General features: G+C 38.4%; 1 protein-coding gene across 1 annotated transcript in view; it reads right to left on the bottom strand.

Moving 5' to 3' along the window:
* LRCH1 (leucine rich repeats and calponin homology domain containing 1) overlaps positions 1-22,311 on the bottom strand; it is a 191,563-nt gene that overhangs the window by 18,214 nt on the left and 151,038 nt on the right. Inside the window, exons 14-18 of the mRNA XM_046664360.1 lie at positions 21,487-21,540; positions 20,692-20,764; positions 10,085-10,194; positions 5,805-5,942; positions 1,543-1,620 (exon numbers count right to left, since the gene is read on the bottom strand). Of these exons, the coding sequence (XP_046520316.1) occupies positions 1,543-1,620; positions 5,805-5,942; positions 10,085-10,194; positions 20,692-20,764; positions 21,487-21,540 (453 nt within the window). The remainder of the gene's footprint in view (positions 1-1,542; positions 1,621-5,804; positions 5,943-10,084; positions 10,195-20,691; positions 20,765-21,486; positions 21,541-22,311) is intronic.

The raw sequence follows: 22,311 nt of genomic DNA, 5'->3' as shown, positions 1-22,311 counted from the left end.
TATCACCGTAAGCCAAGAAAACTTCAATGAGTTTAAAAATATCACAGGGAATTAGGTCATAACTCATCGGTGTTTTCTAATACAGACATGAATAATTTATCCTCTGAAACCTGGGATGATAGCTTTGAGTCACACATGGGAAATCTTATTAGCCCATGACAGAGTCAAATCATTAAAAAACGTTTGTGTGTAAGAATTTTCACAAACATTTGAAGCCAAGAATGTATATGCAATATTAAAATGTACACATACAATATACACACACAGATTAACATTGTTCAAAGACATTTAGATTGATCACAAAGACATTTAGTCCATATATAAAGATAATGCTCTTTTAAAAAGTGAACTTGTAAGCTTCTTTTTATTGGCGAAGCTCTGACTTAAAGATGCTTTAATAATTTTCTCCTTTTCCTCAAATAAGATCGGAAGCCCACAGCTAACTCCTCCCCTTCAAAGGTCCCAAGCTAAAAAACAGGAAAGAAGGAAAGAAGGAGGAAGGAGGAAGGATAGAGAGAAGAAAGGAAAGAGAGGAAGGAAGGGAGGAAGAGGGAAAAGCCTTTCTCACTTCCAATAACTAACACCTATACTGAGTAGAATTATGGGGAAATGTAATTCCTCCACATACTCAAACACAGCATCTCGTGATAAAGTTTGTAGTTACTATACTCCTGGAACATTAGAAAAGATAGAAGACAATTACAAGAAATAGAATTTCTATCCACTTCCATTTATCACATTGATGATACACTTCTCAACTTACCCCCAGATTTTGAGTGGATTGGCTTTTGTCTCCCTAAGAAATAATTTTATGTTATTAATAGCACAGTCTTCAAAAGCCCCAAATCAGCCATCTGGCTGAGGATGAAGATGGGAGAAAGAAAAAGTAGCAAACTATAGTCGGTCTGGCTACAGGGAATTGACAAATAGGTGTACAGTGGACGAAAGGGGAAACTGTAAATGCAAATAGTTAACAAACCATAAAGCAACATACAAACATTGTTATTATTAATAATGATGAATGATAATAATAACAATCATTACAATATTTTCAATGTTGATTATTTTGATCCACATACCCAAAATGCAGCTACAGGGAATGGAAATCAACAAGTGACTAGTCAACTATAGGTCTGCTTTGTGTAAGATCTTTGGATAAAGAAAACCATCAGCTCCAAAATTCTTTCCTGTGGAACCTAACAGAAGGCTTACGGAACCCTCAGTAATTTCTGCCTTTGGCGTAGAGAATCAAGCTGACTAAATTTTTTTTTCAAGTTTGAAATTTCACATTTATTTCAAAACCTTAAAGAAATTATATTCCCTTTTTCCTCAGAATTGAACATACTGGTTTAAGCTACTTTTATTTCACTGTAATAGAGCAATTTAAACTAAAATTTTATATAACTTATTTAATATTATTCCTCAAGAAAGACTGAGACTAAAAAAGTTGTACAAAGCTGTACATCTATTTAGTGGGTTCAAACAGATATATTAAAGAAAATCTTTACTAAAACATAGTTATTGGGACAAGTTTAACGTTACCTCTGGTACTCCTAATTTTCGGCATGCTTCCAAAAAGTTTTCCACATTTCTTCTGCATTTGGCCATGCTAAGTTTGGGCTATAAATGCAAATATACAGAAATAATGAATTATTAAAAGAGAAATAACTTTAATAACAGGTTAAATTCTAAACGTTCTAATTTTTAAATGGCACAAGTAATATATTTTATTGAAGAAAAACACATGAGCAAATAGAAGACAATAAAAACATATCTAGAAACATCCACCTATAGCTAAGAACTATTAATATTTTCATTATATTTTTCCAGACATCATGTGCGCATGTGTGTGCATATACAAAGATATACATATCTATGTATATACACAGATATGTGTATATATGCAAAATTTCTGCATGTATGTATGCATGTATATCTGTATCCATGTATATACCTGTATGTGTGCATATGCAAAGTTTCTGCATATGTAGGTTAGTGTCTGTATATATATATATATACACATGCACACACATATACATACATACAATTTTTATGAGATCACACTCTTGCATAACCTGCTTTAGTTCACCTAAAAATACACCACAGGCATCACCTTTTCCCATCAGCAAATATATTTCTAGATGAAGGGATAAATTCACCAGGCCAATTAATCTCCTTCCCAGCAAAGCAACAGGTTTAATTAGAAAGAGGCATCATGGAGGTAAATGACCCTGAAAATGGCGGGACTTAACCAAGAGCCTCTCATGATCGAGCTGATCCTGGCTAGGTGACCTCTAAGGTGTGGGATGGATAACAGGTACCTCTGACTCACATGTTTTAATTTTCACATGGTAAGTTTTAAAAGCTGTGCACATGCTAAATTTTAATATTCCACTGTAAGTTCTTTTAAAAAGGGAAGCAAGAAGCATGACTGACTCCAACAGCCTAGGGGCAGGAGCAGTGTTTCATAGACCGATCTTACCCTGTTAATGAGCATGAAGCGACCCTTATTCCATCTTACAGGGAACCACACCAAATCACCATAAAAACCTAAATCTGCACAATATTTATTAAAAAAAGGGACTTTCTCTATGTCTTCCCCCACCCCACCCCACACAAAAAATAGAAAGAAAGAAAGACTGCTGATGTGGAACAATTTAATTTAGAGACTAAACAAACATTCTCCGTGTTGGCTAAAGTGGAACTGGTGCCGCTCAACACGAGGCCTGCAAAGGGTGGGCAAGAAGCTGCTTGGGTGGCTTTGCCCACCCCCTGCAAGACCACTGCATTAAGCCTCATGCAAAGAGAAGGAACACTCACAGGTAATGTGACATGGGGATAACGGAAATAGGTCCCAGCCTAGAAGATAGGGCACCAAGAGGCATTTCATCATACTGAAACCCTAACATTTGTCTCTCTGATCCTCTAAGCCATTATCTTCCTTCATCTACTCATGATTTAGGAGAGTCTGTTCTTAAATTCCAAAGATGCCCAACATCATTCAAAATATTTAGGTCAGCCTAGTAAAGTCAACATGTTTCAAGCTACATAAAGAAAATTTCCCATCTCTGGAAGTGAGGGAGGGCCCATTCTAAGATTGTTGCCTACTTTGAGTTAGAAAAGCGCTTGTTACGAATACAATGACTTGATTCAACCTCACCATTGGTCAACTAATCAAAAATTACAGCAAGTGGACCAATGGGATGCCAGTGTTCAGCTTACTAAACTGTCAAAGACTGGGGAAATCCAACTTAAGAGACTGTTCCTTAGCATACTGACAATGATAGTGATTCTGTTTATGACTACCTTCCCTTAGCTTGGCACAAAAAATGGACAATATTAGTCTCATGAATGAAAAATGAGAATGCTTAACGCTGGCCATAACCCAGGTAGAAAAGGCACTCTCATCTACTGCTGATGGTACAGATATGACTGTGTTTAAGTTAAAGGAGATCATAGTATAGTATAGTATATAGGTCTTAGTTGAGGGGAGGTTGCTATAGGAACGAAAAAAAAAAAAGAAAAGAATCCAACTCAGTGCTAAGAATGGCTTGCCTCTTGTCAACACTAAAGTAGAGGAGAAATGGGAGCTCGTGATGCTGCAGGTGAGCAGCTCTGGAGGCAGGTGGGAGCCGCCCTCTCGTGTCGAGAGAGCAGCCTGTGCAGACACTGGGGTGGAGAGTGATGGCACAGACCAGAGACGGGAGCGGGTTCTCCGGCCGCAGCGTGGCTGGGCCTGGTCACTGGGGGCTTCGAGACGCTCGCTGAAGAATTTCTGAGAAGCAGACATCTAAAAACAGCCTGCATCTCTAAAAAGGAAAACTACAATGTAATGACATAAGCTAAAATGTTAGAATCATTAAAATGGATATTTATGAAGAGTTTTAATGATGTGGGAGAATATTTAGGTCTTAATAATAAATTTTAAAAACAACTAAATAGTATATAGGAGATGCCCACAATTAAAAAAAATGCAGAAAGAAGGCTAGTAGTATAGAAGACAAAATGTTGACAGTGATTGTCTTTGGGTGGTGGGGTAAAGGATGATTTATTTTTCTTCTGCATTTCTCTATTTCCTCTTTTTCTCCAATCAGGCACTATTTCCCATTCTATTTTCAATTAAAAAAATTTACTTAAAGAAGAAAAAAAGCGACAACCAAAGGATTTCTAAAAGAATGTATCATTTTCCCTGAAGAGCTAATAAGATATACAAATGTGTACAGATACATGATTCATAGCATCCTCTCACACCTTGTAAAATGATAACTGTTCATTCAAATTGGAGGCTGAGGAGTCACAGTCGCTCTCTTACAATTCAGGAAAAATTATTAAATGGAAATTTGGCACACGGCTCAGACAACTTCATAGCACTTTGGATCCCATTCATAATTGGGATCCCATTTATAATTAAATACTGGAAAGTTTCACACTGGATTATAGGACAAAATTTACTGCTCAAACTAAGGCAGTTACAGACAGATTTGAAGGAGAAGACAAATTGATCTTCTTTCCCCTATGTTTTCTGAGGCAAAAAAGGGGTCCGACTTTTCAAAGGAAAAATATGTTCCATAGTATAGACAGGAAACAGACAGTCGAAATGGGATCATCAGCTAATTTTTCCTGCTGCCAAGAGAAAAGAAACTAGGACAAACGATGTGAGGCGTTCCTGAGGGGCAGGGGAGGGTGCAGAGGGACTTCACTGAGCCTTTCACCCGACACACTCATTACCAGATATGTATGAACATCGTACCTTGGGCTTAGCCGTTCTGGCTTTTGAAAATCTGCTCTATAAACTAATGATAATAATGGCTTACATTCATGTGTCTATCACGTGTAGTACCTCATTGCATCCTCATAAGAATATTTCCATCGCAAAGAAGAGCAAAGCAAATTAAAGAGAGGTTAAATAACTTGCCCAAAGTCGGATGGCTTATAGGAAAATCTGGGATTTGCATCGAAAACCTACTTTTTCAGCCCCTAAACTCTTCTGCCTCTCCTAGCAAAAAGCAAATAGTGTGGAGAGAAACTTCTTTCTTCTCTGCTTGTCTGAACCCGACATAGGCTTCGAAGACAAGCTTGTTCCTGATTCCCCCACCCTCATCTGAATGGCCATAAAACTGACGCAGTGGCTTTCTTCTGGATGGTAACATGCTCCATGACATATAGGAAGAGGATCACAGCATACGTGCCAGCTTGTCCCCCAACACAGGGAAGATGAGGATTTTTAGGGCATTAATGGCAACTCTCTCATCTCCACTTTCCCCATTGTTCCCCCAGTATCGCCAACACACCCTTGAGAACAGTGAGCGATCAAGGAATTGTTGAATTAATGGCTGGCTGAGCAACCTCTGGCCTGATTGGTTATTAATGATATTTCACAAAGAATCCACATCTTTTCAGCACTCTCCTAAAATCCCCAATGACTGATAAAGGAAAGAGAGTCCATTTAGAAGGGAAGCCACCAATCAAAAGAAGCTTTCCGAAAAGACTTCTCACTGTTCAAATAACGCCTTGTGGGAAGTGAATCTTTATGCCCCTACAGTCTTAAAGTTAGCACTCCAACCAGTAATTTTTTCATATGATTTGCTCTATATCTGAAATCAATTCTTTTTCTGTCATTTATACCTTTATTTAAAACAGTCTCCCTTTTCCAGTGAAAATGTTGCTTCATTCAGACCTGTGCCTTTTTTGCTCTCCTAGGTGTCTGGGGTCCTGGTGATCCCACAGGCATCTTTAACCACCAACACTGTCCCAAAAGAGTTTGTTTTATGTCAATTAGTTTCCCTGTCTATGGCGCTACTTACAACTGCTGGCGAGGGGACGTGGATGCTGGCAACGGATCGCGGGCGGATGTGATTGACCAGATGGCAGAGGACGACGCCGTCCATGAGCGCGGCGCCCAGGTCTTCGTGCAGGCTCACCTTCAGTCTCATCTCGATGCTCTGTTGGGCAAATCAGAAGGAAGCCAGTCGCTATCAGGCAGCGGAGGCTAAAATACAGTTAACGGGTATTTATGAACTGAGACGTCCATTTCACTGTGGGGGAGAAGGATAAGAAAACCTGGAGAACACTGACATCATTTAAATCTTTTCAAAGGACATTAAAGCAAAAATCTCTCTGTAGACAAACAAATTGAGTTGTGTCTAAAATTTTTAATTAGTTGAATAAAAGGAATAATGGAACCACTTCTGGAGTTCAATGTTGCCTCAGCCTTGGCTATAAAAAGAGAAAAGCAGAAGAGTTGACCAATAAAAACCAAACCCTAACTGGTTCAGACAGGCTGCAAGGGGCAGAAGAGGGATTAAGGGACGCTTTTCTTTTAGACTATGTTTTAGTAGAGAAATGGACTTTTCCCTCTTTTCAAAACATTAGACTTTTTATTTTGAGATAAATATAAATTCATATGCAGTTATGAGAAATAATACTGAGAGATCCCATACACCCTTTGCCCAGTTTCCCCCAAAGGTAACAACTTGCAAAAATACACTACAATATCACAACCAGGATACTGACATTGATGGGGTCCAGATAGAGAGCATCTCCATCCCCGCAAGGAGTCCGTCTGTTGCCCTTTTGTGGCCACACCCCCTTCGCTCCCACCCCCAAGCACCTCTTCAGCCCTGCCCTCTGTCTCCTTTCCTTCCACAGCTCCCAGGACGGGAATGTGTATCATTTGTTATACCACCACAGGTCCCGGGGGCTCTGCCCATTTATTTTCAGTCTGTTTTCTCTGTTGTTCAGATTAGGTAATTTCTGTCGTTCTTTCTTCCAGCTCACTGATTTTATCCTTTGTCATCACCATTCTTCTGTTGAGCCATCTACTTTTTATATGGCCTTTTTATTTTGAATAATGTATTTTTCAGCTCTAAATTTACATTTGGCTCTTCTTTATATCTTCTATTTCTTTGGTGAGGTGTTGTATTTTTTCCTTTGTTTCAACCATTGTTTGTAATCGCTCATTGAAGCATTTTTAGCATGAAGGCTTTAAATCTTTGTCAGATGATCCTAACATCACTGCCACATCAGGGTTATCATCTGTTGATTGTCCTTTTGCATTCGGTTTGAGATATTCTGCTTCTTGGTAGGACGAGTGATTTTTGGTTGAAGCCTAGACATTTCTGGTACTATGTTGAGACTCTGGATCCTATTTAAATCTTCTGTTTTAAGTGGCTTTTGTGGACACTACTCTAACAGGGAAAGGGGGGTTATCACCTTGTTACTGCTGGTGTATCCAGAAATCCAGGTTTTCCACTTGGTCTCAGTTGACTGGGGCGGGGGGTGGGGAGGAGCTGTACTGCTAGGTGGGGTGAGAATCCAGGCTCCCTATGTGGTCTCCACTGATGCCATGGAGGAGGCAGGCTTGCTCCCAGTTGTGGGGGTGAAATTCCTGGCTCCTGTCTTGGCCTTCTCTGATTCCAGCCCAGCAAGGCTGGAAGTCTAGCCTTCAACCTGGTCTTTGCTGGCATGGGTAAGGGTGAAGCCACAATTTTTTCTGTGGTGTTTAGCTGGAGTACAGCATTTATTGTCTAAAAGTGTTCTGTCTCACTAAGCTGCCCCTTTCCTTGTCCTCTGACTAAAGAAAGCAAGCTTTTGTTGGGGGTTTTTTTTTTTGGTGAGTAAGAGTGGTCCTGAGCTAACATCTATTGTCAATCTTCCTTTTTTTGCTTGAGGAAGATTCGCCCCGAGCTATCATCTGTGCCAGTCTTCTTCCTCTATTTTTTATGTAGCTCACTGCCATAGCATGGCCACTGACAAGTAGTGTAGGTCTGCACCTGGGAACCAAACCCAGGCTGCCAAGGCAGAGCATGCTGAACTTAACCACTAGGCCACAAGGCCAGCCCCATTTTTTTTGTTTTAATTTGTGCCCAATAACATTTCTGAGTTTCTGGCTACTTCAGCTCCAAGCCTGAAAAATATGAGGCAAAAAAGAATCCTACAGAACTCCCCACTGTGTCATTCCTAGTCCCAAGGACCCCAGCTGGTCTACCTCCTTCTCTTCACCTTTCAAAGCATTCTGGTGTTTATTTTATATATAATGTTGGGGAGTTTGGGTAGTAACTAGTAGGAGAAATAACAAAAAGTACATCTACTCCCTCTTCTCAGAAGCAGAAGTAGAGAAATCAAATTTTCTTTTTTGAGGAAGATTGGCCCTGAGCTAACATCCGTGCCAGTCTTCCTCTATTTTATACATGGGATGCCTGCCTCAGCATGGCCTAACAAGCAGTGCGTAGGTCCACACCTGGGATCTGAACCCCAGGCCATCGAAACAGAGCATGCAAACTTAACCACTGCGTGACTGGGCCAGCCCCAAGAAATCAATTTTTAAAACTTTCAACACAAGTTTCTGCTTTACAACAGAACCTCCTTTTAAATGGCTAATAGCCTAAAAAAGGATTAAATTTGGAGATTGCAATAAATGAAGCACTTGAAAATGAGTGCATAGCACAGTGTTATATAATTCTCTTTCAGGACTGTCCTGTGTCTAAACACCTCATTTTTTTCTAAGTACTCTTTCGGTCTCTAATTTTACATCACTAAATTAAAACGTAAGGGATCAATACGACCCAGGCTTTCAGATAGAATTGTATCACTCTTTGAGAGGCATCTCTCAGCTTCTGATCGTCTTTTCACACATCTCTGAAAGCTCCTCTCCCAAGTTTACAGCACATCCAATGCTCTAGGCAAATGATGGAGCTCTGACTATCCCCACGTGACTGCTGACTCAACAACGTGGCTTAAAGTGGTGGTGAGAGGCTCTAAGGTTCTAGTTCTTTCCTCCTGACGACCTGCTAAACCGTCTACAAAGTATCAGCTGCAACTACAAAGATGCAGACCTCCCTCAATGTCACTTTATTTATAGATTCATCGCTCATTTGTAGAACTCATTGCCATCTGAAATTGTGCATTTATTTGCTTCCTTCTTATTTACTATCTCTTCCCAGCAGACTACAGGCTTCAGGAGAGCAGGCACCTTTTGGTTCTCTCCTATAGCCATCGCCTAGAAAACCGCCTGGCACACAGTGGCAGTCCACAATGATCTGCCAGTGAAAGAAGATGTAGCATAAAATCTCTCTCTTCCAAGAAGCTCCTTATACTCTTCCAGCTCCTGGCTACAGTATTTCTCTTTGAAGACAGAATTTATGTAGCAATTCACGATGTGCTGCCTTTAATAACTATTACCAATGTGTTCTTTGGCGATTGACCCTCGTATTGCTATTGGACTCTCCATATATTTATGTGTGATCTCCCTAACTAGACACAAAGACCACGAGGGTAGACAAAGACCTACAGAGTATCCACTAGGAGCTGTGTGGAAACAGAAACACAACAAGGAATAAGACAGCCATAGTCCCTGCCATTGCCAAGCTTAAAATCTTCCATGGCACCCAGCACAAGACTTCATCCCTGGTACGAAATCAAAAGTTTTGCCTATTAAATTATTGATTAAGAAGTTCTGACCAGTTCGGGGGACAAAGTAAGGATGACTATAAATATCTTTAAATTAATGGACTATTATTATTAAGCAAATGAATAAGTGCCTTAGTTTAAAGGAAACCTGAATTGAAATAATACTAGCTTTTTGGGGCTGGCCCCGTGGCCGAGTGGTTAAGTTCGCACTCCACTGCAGGCAGCCCAGTGTTTCGTTGGTTCGAATCCTGGGCACGGACATGGCACTGCTCATCAAACCACGCTGAGGCAGCATCCCACATGCCACAACTAGAAGAACCCACAACGAAGAATATACAACTATGTACCGGGGGGCTTTGGGGAGAAAAAGGAAAAAATAAAATCTTTAAAAAAAAAAAAGAAATAATACTAGCTTTTATACACATTATTATTTCTGCTTACATTATCTCATATATTTCTCAAAACCCTACTAAGGCAGAACTATTTTTTTAATACATGAAAAAACTAAAACTCAAGGATGTTACGTGACCTGCCCAACATCAGACGGTCAGTAGGCGACCTGGCTAGACTTGAAACTAGGTCTGTTTGCAGTGCTTCAAAGTCTATTTTTTAAAAATATAGGATGCTGCTTCAATTCTGAAAATGATTGTTCAGTTATAGAATGTTTCTTGGGTACCTCACGGAGTTGTTCCACCACCTCTTTCTCTTCTCTCATCTGTTCCATTTTCCTCCGAATTGTAAACTGCGGGTCTATAGATTCCAAATTTCTCTGAGGTCTTAGAAACACTACAATAGAAAGGAGAAAAAAAAAAAGCCTTATGGAATGCCAGGTACCAGTTGCCATTTAGAGCTATTCATATTTAAATTAAACAAATAGTTTCTTTATTTATCCCAAATAATTCATTTACCATTCACACAAACAAAGAAATTCTGACAGCATGAAAAGCTTGATTTGAATATTCTAAAGAAGATTATACTTTAAATTATACTGCGTTGAGTGGACTAACAAAGCTGCATCTTTTGGTGATAAACTGAATCCAGGAAAGGGTCTCCGTCATCCCGGGAACCATTCCAGACCATTTCTCTGACAGCTGTCCCTTCTCTCTCATTTTCCCACAGCTTTCCTTCTAAGTTTTCATTTACACTCGAGTTTTCACCAGCCTTTCCTTAAATTCAGATAATGTGTTTCAAATAAGAAGACTCAGAATTGTTTTACATATTAAAAATAAGCACAGGTTAATGATTTTCTTGGTTAAGATTTTTCATAAGCCTGGGTTAAGAACTAAGTGATGATACATAGGATTACATATTTGAGCGTGGAGGGGAAAAACTCTGCCTTTTATCACGTCACTGACACTGTATCCAGAAAGTTGGCTCTTCAGAGATGACCATAGACTCCTTTTAAAGTTGGCAAGATTACAGGCAGTTTAAGAGATCATCCTTGGCTTCAGGTCCTTAAAATTATGAGCTCCAAGAATAGCAACGAACAGTGGCGCTCCCTCTGAACGGAGTTAAGCTTCTGGCTCCAGAGAAAACGTATGTTCTAAAGCTCTGAAGGATGACATCTTTTAAAGACTAATAAAGAAGGTATAAAATATTCTACATATGACAGAGTGATTATAGCAAGGGCTTTAATCAATTTTTATTATGATACAAAGCCCGGGGCGGATTTAAACTTGAACTGTTTTCTTGCTAGAGACTTTTATCCTACTAAGCCTGTCAACTTTCCACGCGCACCAGCGGGAGCAAAGGGCTGGGAAGAGCCGCCTTTGGACACCCGTCCCACAGACTTTCAGATTGCATGAGTGGTTTCTTTTCCAGAGGGTGGGGGATCCCTTCAGGAAATTTTGGGCAGAGAACTCCAATTTTAAAAATCAATACCACGCAGAAGGCTGCACTGACACACTAGCAGCTTCAATCAGCATATTTTAAACAATGTAGAAGAAGATGATGCAACTTTTATTCTTTTCTGACAAACATTTCCTATAAGCCACTTTAAAAGCTGTTTCAATTTATCGGTTTTTTAAAAAAATTTAAATATGGTTTACAAATATACTTCAAATAAAAAAACTTGAGTCTACTCCATATAATCAATTATCCCATGCTCACCCAACCATGTCATTTTAATCTCAGTGTCTATCTTCGGACCAAATCAACTTAGTAAATGACTTGCACTATACTTCTCACATCTCAGTGATTTCTTTCTAAATCAGTTCTAGGATGTTTGAATCAGCATTCAATGCTCTGTGGAAGACCAGAAAGTTGACACGTCTTAATAAACCCTTGACTTACAGTTAATGGGGAAAGTGGAAGATCTAATGTACATAACGCCTCCTGGAACCCCAGAGAGGAGCCAGCCTGGGGCCTGGGCCTCTGCCTCAAGCCACCCAGGGAAGTCACAGGCAGAAGGAGCCAAAGGCATGTCACCAAAGGGCTGTCAGCAAGACCACAAAAACCAAACCCGCAGGAAGTGAGACCAATTGTTTCCAAAATAAATACAAGGCTGCCAAAGGAAGAAGGGTAGAGTAACCCGGCAGGGAGAAATGAGAAGCTCACAGAGCAAAGGGAAATGAAGACAAGCTAGCCAAAAAGAAGCATAGAAGAAACTGAAAATGCATTAAATTTGCCTTTACACCATATCAAGCCCAACAAAAAAAATCTACCCACTTAAACACAGCAACCAGAAGAGATACATATTAAAATGTAAAATGGAGAAATCATCCACATCCTCAAAGAAAGTAAATCAACCGAATTTACCAAAAAAGTCAAGGAATGCGGACAGAGTTGAGTAATACACACGGTAGCCAGCAGGGGGCGTCCCAACACTGTTTGACCAAATCGAATGTTTTCTTTGGAGGTTTTACTTTCCTTTGCCTTTTTTTCTGGGGGCAAGCTTATCTAAAACTTCATGATTAATATTTCCAATATGTTTTTATTGGCAGATTTATTTCGGAATACGAAATTATCAAGAAGTTAAATGAACCGTGAGCTTCTGTTTAACAGTACACAATGCAAGTATCTAGACCTTGTTAGAGCCCTATGTGAGATAAAATAACGCAACAGTGTCTAGGTTTTAATTTCCTGGCATCGCTTTTCATTTTAAATTCCTATGCGTCTTAAAAATACAAAATGCATGCTTGGGTATTTGTTCTATGAATGTTAAGCAATCACAAAGTGTTAAAATACATATGAACTGTGGTTTTTTTAAATGAACACTTCAAATGGTACATAAAATTACTGGAAACCAGTGACTATAATGCTCCAAATTTTCTAATGGATTAATATTGTGGAATATATTAGAATTTAAAACAAACTCTTTAGCCTAATAATAAATCTACGGAGCACATCAGTGCTTATTTTGCTGGGTTTGGTAGGACAGAATAATTTTAATGGAACCATTATGGAAGCTCTGATTATATTACCTACAGTTTTTTTTTCTTTCGGGTCATATTTAAATAATAAAGGCAGTGACCAGCCTGGGTCAAAGCTTCAAGAAATTGATCTGTGGAAGAATTATTCTGGTTCTTCCTTAATTTCATATCACTAAATCTCAAGAACTTTCTCACTTAATTCAGGGGAATACAAGTTTAACTTGAGGCTAAAAGACAATATTAAGAAGAGCCGCACTGTTAGTATCTGTTTTTCAAATCAAATGCCACCTTGACTATTTAAGTGTAAATAAGAAGGAATAAAGAGGGACAAGGGAGCACAGTGGGTGTGTGTACATGTGCACGCATGCACACGCATCCGTGCGTAGCCTAAGGAATAGGAAGAGAAAAGGAGGTGGGTGATTTAAGATGCAGGAAAACAATCAGTCCTACTTAACTGTTTAATTACTAAATATCAAATAAACAACATTTCAAGAATGAAAAAGACAATTTGCTCCTATTTGTAATTTATTTAGCAGAAGAGACAAATTTCTAAGAAAAGACCCTGCAGAGAATGATGCATATGCTTATGCAGAATATTAAATTCATCCTTGCAGGTACAGGTCAAATTCCACTGATTTCCCCATTATCTCTACCTCTTCCTTCACTCTCTTCATCCTCATTCCAGACCCTGGGAGTGATGTGTCTGCTATGAACGTACAAAATTCTTCATATGCGTCTATCTCAATGCACTCATCGCTTTCTGTCTTACAGTGTAGACCTGTTTCTTTCCATTATGATTTCGCAAGCGTTTAAGTCTGTTTCCAACTTGTACCTCTACCCCTCCCCACACAGCAGTTTGTTGGATGAATAAATGAAACAAGTGTTTCAAAAACTCCCTCATTCAAAGATCAGTCTATTTGGAGAGTATCTTTGCAGAAATTATCCTACTCTGATAAACAGGCACCTGAATTCTTCTTGTCACAAAAAGTCTCCTAAAACTTAGTTCCCAGGTCTGAACACATTAGACTCTGAAATAAAAGTTCCATGAAAGCAGAAATCTGTCTGTCTTTTTCAGAGCTGTATCCATGGTAATAAGCATCATGCCTAGCACATAATAGGCACTCAATAGATATTTAAGGACGTACACAAGAAACCAATTCTCTAATAGTTGTAAGAATATCTTTTAGTTAAGCAAAGAAAGCCCACTGCTCTAAAAACTGCCTGAAATGCTACTTATTTAATTATTATGTGAAACGCACTCTTCATACAGAAATTGTCAGTCTATATTATTAACCTTGATTATCTAAATTTAACTCAATGAGAGGAAATTTGTGGAGGCAAATCTCTGTGGATGCATGAAGTTTTGAAATTTAGCTCAGTTTCTGCCTGGAAGTTAAGAATGTGGACTGAGTGTGATGTTTCAGATATACAGAGGCAAGGGCAGCAACATGATGGCTTTGAAAAATCATCATGGGCTTTAGATCCAGGACAATGTGAGTTAGGAATCTGACTAGCTCATTCATTTATTCCCTCTTGGCGTCCAAAAATGAATTATATAAATTCTCTGCCCTTAAAATGCTCACATTTCTCTCTATGGTCTTGGAAAATTGACTTCACTCAGTGACTTTCACCTTCTTCAACACAACACAAAGTCAGTAAAAAACATAATCATGGCTAAGACCCCAGGTTACACCAAATAAATCAGCATCTCTGAGTGCAGGGCATAGGCAGTTATAGTTTAAAAAATGTCCAGGTGACTCTAATACGAAGCCACGGTAAAGAATCACTAAAATACCCCTCATGGCCTCAGTTTCCTCATTTTTGTAATGGGGAAAATAATACCTAAAAGAGCAAGATTATAGTAAAAATTAAGGAAAATGTCTGTCAACTAGCCCAAGACAGATATGTCCGTTCATTCGTTCCCCAGTGATAATTTAAAGATCAATTTTAAATAAGCACAAATTACCCCCCACCAATTCATTGCAAATGAAAAAGGGAAAATGATTCAAAGAAGATAGGAACAGCTTTAACGTGAAAGCAAAGAGGAAAAGGAAGGAAAGATGCAGAGTAGTGAGAAGCATGACAGAAAGAGCAGAAGTGAAGTTTTTAAGTTCAGAATAACTTGAAGGGAAGCCGCCCCAACCAGCCCCAGGGACAGACAGACCTACACACACTTCCAGATGCTCCCCATTCAGCTCAAGAGGCAGAACTTCGGGGACTGTGGGAATTCAAACTCCCAAAGACCTTCTAGCCAGCTGCCATTTTCCAATTTCTTTGCAGAATGATTTTAGAGAAAATGGGGAATTTAAAATGAGATCTATTTGGAATGGAATATTGGAAAGAATTTAAGTAAAGGGGCATTTTAATATAAAGCGAGACAGTGAACAAGGTATAAAAAGGCCAACTTGACCAAAAATAATAACTAAAGAATATAAATGAAAGGCAAGTAACATGACGCTGGGTTGGGTCGGTAATAAGATGCCATTTATTTACAAAGGTTAAGATAGCTGCAGATACTGGATAATAGAGAAAATACGAGGAAACTAAACTGATGTGGTAATCAGCTCTGAAATGCCAAGAGAGGCCTCTGAATAGAATCTCCCGCTTAAGAGGAACCAGTAAGAACAAGAAAAAAAGTAGGCTGTATTCCTATTGCAACAGTAGCCCGTACACCTGCGGATGCAAATAGTGCAGCTTCATTAATTTAAAAAATGTATTAGAAAATGTATTCAATCACAAGCCAAGGTTTGGCACAAAGAGAATGAAGACTGTGCATGAAAAAATCAGATCTGAGAAACTGCACAAATATTTGCAAAGAAGATTTCTGCACAGAAAATGATCTGTTGCCCGGGGCTTATTCTAGACACATTGCAAGCAGGAAAAAATGACAGCCGCCAATTGTCTGACGTGAAGGACTGAACCACATGAATATTGAAAACAACCCCTTCATTATTATCATGGTACAGCCTGATAGTTACAAGTGAATCCCTGGGATTTTCACTCATACAAAAAATACCAACTGAGTATTATAAGGTTATTTTATTTGCAGAACAATTTTTCACAATGATTATTTTCTATGGAAATCTTAGGATTTTTAATAAAAAGAAGGCAGTCTGGCTTAGGAGCTTGCCCAGAGTCCTCAATAAAGAGCCAAAGAATGAAGGGGGTTGTGGTGGAGTCAGAGCCCTGGGCGGGGCCCCACCTGAGCTCACCCTTCTCATTCGAGTGGTTCATCTGTAAAGACAGAAATTCTACTGCTACAGAAGATGCCTAGATCGTCCCCAGCTTAAAAAAAAAAAAAAAGTCCTCTGGATTCAGATATCGCTTCTAAGGAAATACCAAGTCACACACAAATCTTTCATTCGAGGCTTTATTTCCTTTAAACAACGTCAGACCCATAAATAGCTGTGATCTCTGAAAAACAAAAATGCCTCTCCCCTCTTTTTTCATTTTTAAGTAAAGGAACAGTTAGTTTATCAAGAAAGTTTCCATTTGGCCTTTTTCCACTTCCAGAATTTAAAATAGGCTGATATAAGGAGGGATTTTTGTTTCACGGTTGTTCTTGTTTAATCATACTTATTTTCAGTTAAAAAATTGAGAAAGGTATGAAATAATAAAATTCCTTTTATAACTAACCTAACAAAATATACATTATCTTTCTACATAAGGAAATTGGGAGCATTTTTGGTTGAATTTTGACCAAAAATCACAGCACATAAATGTTTTAAATATATATTTTTATGTATTATGTATAGCACAATAAAAAAATAAGTATTGTCAGAAAATATATCTTCTTATTGTGTTTTCATTATGGTTAGACTTCATATGTCACTTCTCTTCCCTATAAATCATACTCTGTTTTGTTTAACATTACTTTTATCACTCTGTATCTTGAAATAAAATGTTTAAAATCTGAATTAACATTAGACTAGAATGGAGATTCAGATGTACATGGTATGTAGATCTAATTAATTATATTTACTTTATTTTTGTCTCTTATGCTATTAAAAATATTTAATGGTATGAAATTAAAAGATATATCCACACTAATCCTAGACAGGTGTCCTCAATTTTTTATTTGCACATTTTATTCTCAAGCCAAGTTACTATTTTTGAATATTACATAGATGAATTTACACTCAACAAGATAGAAGGTATCAAAAGTCAAAATGTACAAATAGTTTGCAAAAAAATTAAAAGGGAGAAAGGAAGTGATTTCTCCTCATCTTTAGAAACTTCTCAATATTAACATTATTTTCAGTGCGCCACTCTAGGATCAGCCATGGAACATCTTAATTACCTTAAAAATCTCATATGGTAAACTAGATAATGAAAGCTCAGACTCTAAGGGCATTTAGTTCAGACACAGGAGCAAGCAGAGATGATCGAAATGTGCAAACCCCAAATTTTTGCAAATAAAACAAAACCCCAAGCGAAAAGGTAGAAAAGAAATTATTATAAAGTCCTCGCAAAATTCAGAATATGCAAGATAATTAAACACAGTTTGACAAACTGCTAGAGCAGAATCCACATGCAATTTTCTGGACTTCACTTTCCAGGCTTACTCATGATTTCTTCTGTCAGGCATGCAGAGGAAAACACTCTACCTTCAGCTGCACAGAACTGAATGTTCAGTATATTCATTGGTTTATTAATGAACACATTGAAGTATAGGTACAAAGCCACCTACCATTGTCACTGTCTCCTTCAGATGGAACACTGTAGCTAGAGTTGTCCCATGTTTGTGCCTGTGTAAGTTTGTTGAAGGAGATAGGAGGAAGAGTGAGGGCGGGGTCTGCAGGAGAGCGAGAGAGCCAGTCCGCGTACAGTTGCACAAGGACCCAGGAAAAACCAAAGGGGCAGCAGCATTTCACAAATGGCATAAGATTGTATGGAAATGAAACGAATTTCATATTATGGGGTTTAATTTCAAATGTACAATATAGGAGAAGAATGAAAGATGGCGCATGGAATAAAAAGAATGATAAAAACTGAGTGTTAGTACTTATCAATCATATACTCTGCATGCAGTTAATATCGTTAATCTTAACAGTTCTGCAAGCCCAGATTTAGAGTACTAATGAATCGTGTCAGCAGGAAGAGAGAGTACCCACAGATTATGCAGATAAAAAGCAAGAGACCTACCAGATACCTTTTCAAAGACCTTCTAAATAACAACTTTAGCAAATATGATTCACACAAAAAATTTGGTTACACAAAGCTTAATACGTGTAAATATATCTATTATTTAGAAATAAAACTATTATAACATCAGTGTTTACCATTCGTGAACTTTTTTCCCAAGGCAATGTAAAATTTCCCTTTGAAGACATCTGTAAGTCTAGCGGCATGCTTTACGATAGTTCACTAGTCCACACACCTCCCAATAACGTCTTCGATGTTAACCAGTATAAACACAGTTTTAGACACTAGTAGAGTCTCTTTAACGTTAACCAATAGATGTCAATCAATTTCAAGCACTTCTGAGTTAGTCATTTATGAAAGGATAATATCTCTTTTTTTCTGCACTAAATATCCATAGAGTAATTTTATATGTTTAGGAACTATCTATACAATTTTTATTCATTCGTAAGACAGCACCAGTAAAATAAATGGACATGGTTCTAGGAATGAATACTCGGGTATATTCAGTGGTCTTTCTTTGGAGGAAAACACAGAAGAGAAAAAAAAAAACTTTCTTTAAGAAAACTATCAGCCTGCTTTAAGACTCTAAATTCTTATTCCAACTGGCTCATATGAGTAGTCTGTTTTTATCTGTAACACAGAAATCATATAAATCCATGTACTTAACTTTAAAATAAAAATTGTCTTTCAAAAGTTCCAAAGCTACTCAATCGAAAAGAATGTCTATCTTCTTTAATCACTAATTTTCAATTAAGATTACTACATATATTATTTTCTAGAAAATGTGAAAAATACATACTATAATATTTTTAAATTACTAAATAAAATGAAAAAAATTCCTAATACATAACGTTAGTTTTTAAAAGTTTCAACATGCTACTTGATGTTCCTGAAGATAAATCACATTATTTACAGCAATCAAACTCCACAAAGCTTTCAACACTAGAACAATTTCCACACTGGTTAGTCAGCAGGATAGAAAGGCTGGAAGGTTGGAAATTATCTTTGTTTTCTGCTATTCAAAATAAATACTCTATTTATTTTTCACCACTACAAAGAATTTGAAATGGTTTAACAGTGCAAGTACAATATTGATAAGCCGAGTTTGGACTCCATAAAGGAATAAAAAAGTCACTGAGACAATTTTACAATTAAATTGCTAAGATGCGCATTTAAAAGAATATTGTTCTTTGGCGATTCACTCAACTTTTGATTTGCTCAATTATGACCTATTTTTAAATTATGTAAAACTGCCTGTAAGGATTAGAAGAAAGCCTATAGGGCAATATGAGGTCCTCAGTGTGTAGAGACAACTCTCCTGGCGGGCAGTCACTAAAGGCACTAAAGGATGAGATGTACCCCAAGCGACCTCCATTTCTCCCAGCACACACCTGCGACACGGAAATAGAAACCTGGCCCAGCCCCAGCCCAGAGCTGGCAGAATATGCTCACTTCCATAAACGAGGAGGCCAGCCATTGAGTTTTATTTCATGAGCTATTTGGCTTTCCATAAAACACTACCAACCCCTGCCACGCCTAAACATTGTCTCAAATGGCTTTGTCTTACAGCCCATTCAAAATGCTGGGAAGCAGGTTATATGCAACCACATTACCCATCAGTCAACTTGCTCCCAAAATGAAACATTTTCCATAAAAGAATCATCTTTGTTTTTTTCTACGGGTACCCTTTTGCAAAATATACACATGTATAACTTCTGTTGACAAAATGCTTTACTGAAAAACCCAAGAACATCTGAGTTCTTTACTAGCTTTTTTTTTTCAGTGAGGAAGAGTGGCCCTGAGCTAACATCTGTGCCCATCTTCCTCTATTTGGTATGTGAGTTGCCACCACAGCACATCTTGGTGAGTGGTGTAGGTCCACACCCGGGATCCAAACCTGCAAACCCAGGCTGCCAAAGTGGAGCCTGCTGGACTTATCCGCTACACCAATGAGCTGGTCTCCAGTTCTTTCCTAGCTTTTGCTTAAAAATGTCTGAGTCCTCTCTTAACACTTACTTAGAAGCATTAGCATTAGTACTGAGTGTATGTGAAAGACCGAGGAATCAAAAATGTTAAACAAAGAAGGACCTAAAAGAAGGTAGACAGTACCAGAACTTTAAATACATGGAGAAAACAGAAGAACTAAATCTTTCAATACATAGTCCTTCTTTTTAAAATCAATAGTTATTTTGCACATTGCTATAATTTACTTTTGTGAATATACTAATAGTAAATTAAAAGAAAGTAGGTGATAGAAGCAGAAAGGCTTTTTTTCTTAAGTGACTCCTGATGGCTCAGGTGAGCCTTGAAATGATCACCCTGTTATACGAGTAAATACACAGACCCTCCCAGGCTCAGAAAGCAAATGAGGCATGTCTCAGCAAAGAGTCACCCTCCCAGAGGCCTCCTACCCCAGCAGGGTACCAGGAACCATGGGGGAAAGGGGTAGTTATTTTCTCTTCCATGGGTAAAAAAAAACTTAAGACAATATTCCTTCCCCACTTACATGCCCCATCAGCTTTTTCTCTTTGCTCTGATTCAAATGGAGGTAAGCTCATCTATTACTGATAATATGGGCTTAATAGGTGATTCACTGAAAAAGAGGCTCCGAAATCCAGCCTCTGCAAGCTGTAGCAAAGTTTTGATGCAAGGACTCCAACTCGCCAGAGTTCACAAGGACCTTCACACTGTAACGCGTACTTTTAAAAGGCTAAAGAAAAACCACTGAGTTGTTGACAAGTGTAAGAACGCTGAGGTTTTAATTTACCTGATCGAGGCTTCAGGCCAAATGGAGCTGTGCTGTTGGCGGTGGGAGAGATTGCAGGGGAGTTCTCTCTCATCTGTGGTGTGAGGAGGAAAAGAAATTTTTAAAAACCTGAAGCAGAACTATGCATGCTTCTCTCTGTCCAAGGATGATAATAAAACCACAACCTTGTAGCTTTTGCTGCTATGTGATGAAGGCTTGGCTAAAAAGTCATAATACATGCACCTTCAAATGCTTGAAGTGGCATAATCGACAGAATGTTGTTTGGGGAAGAACCATGCAATTTCTTATTTGCTCCTTATAAAAATATTTTACAATCATGTGAAACTGGCCATCCTTTTCTGCTCCGGCACAGATGCCTGCATGCGTGTGTGTGTATGCACACACGCATGCACACACTCACATCCATCTCACAGAAGGCACATCTGATGGAGAATCTCATAACATAATGAGATGAGGAAACAGAATAACACTGAACAGATGTCTCAGCTACAGGGAAACCGCACGCTGAATCATTTATGGATAACAAGGCATTCAAAATGTTGCCTATTTGAGCTCTTTTCACTCTGTTTTCTATAAAGATGTTCCTATATTTGGTTTTCAAAATATATCTTATAAAATTAATCTTTAATTACGGATAGAGCCAGATAGGGCTATGATAGCTAATGAGAGAGATTCCCCTAGAGAATCTGGAATACAATTAACTCATTAATCATGCCAATCTTAGATATTTTTAAGGATACTCCAATTCAGTCTTCACAGAATACCTCAGCCTCCATTAATCTTCAGAAAACATACCTCATTTGGCGAATACTCGCTCCCATTACTCTGTAATGTTAGATCATTTTGCACCTTAAAGAAGAAGAAAAATGCACAGTATGTTCTATTAGCCTGTAAAATTACTGAGGCAAGAACTGGGTCTCTCTTACTTCCATCTTATCCCTGGCACATAAGCACACAATAAATACACACTGAATTAACTAATTCATGTGTTAAGTAGCTAAGTAGGTCATACTTAAATCACCTAAAAGCATGCAGCTGTATTCAAAGAAAAATACATCTAAAGTGTCACAGAAACTAAGAAAAGGGATTTCCCAGAGCAGAGAGTTCAGCCCAAAGTTCCTATGAATGTCAGCTTGCTTTGCTAGATTACCAAGCTGCCTGCCACTTCCCACCCCTATTTTAATACAGGGTTTTAGAAATGCTCTAAGGCAGCAATTCCCAAATACACAGAATCTCATTGGGAGCTTTTAATAAGTACACATGCTTGACCCCAAATTACCTGAAAAAACCTTATGCTGTCAATTCAACATCAGTTTGCTTTGGCAATCAATGGTTAAGGGAAACCTTCAAGAAATTTTTCTAGCAGTAAAATGTGCAGGATTGATAAGCAGTCACGGAGAAAGGTCAAGATGACATCCTAGTTTCCAGCTGGAGTGGCTGGGTGGGTGGTGGCACCACCGAGTACCAAGAAAATGGGAGCGTTCAAGAGGGAATTGATAACTTCAGTTTAGGCAGGTAGAGAATGAGAAACTTATGGGGCAGGGAGATGCAATATGAATACTAGAGAGAGGGAGGGATTTGGGGCGTGAGCTATAGATTTGAAAGTCATTATTATTCATG

Source organism: Equus quagga, chromosome 6 (assembly GCF_021613505.1).
Source record: "Equus quagga isolate Etosha38 chromosome 6, UCLA_HA_Equagga_1.0, whole genome shotgun sequence".
Taxonomy (NCBI): domain Eukaryota; kingdom Metazoa; phylum Chordata; class Mammalia; order Perissodactyla; family Equidae; genus Equus; species Equus quagga.
This window is presented reverse-complemented; position numbering and strand designations above follow the sequence as displayed.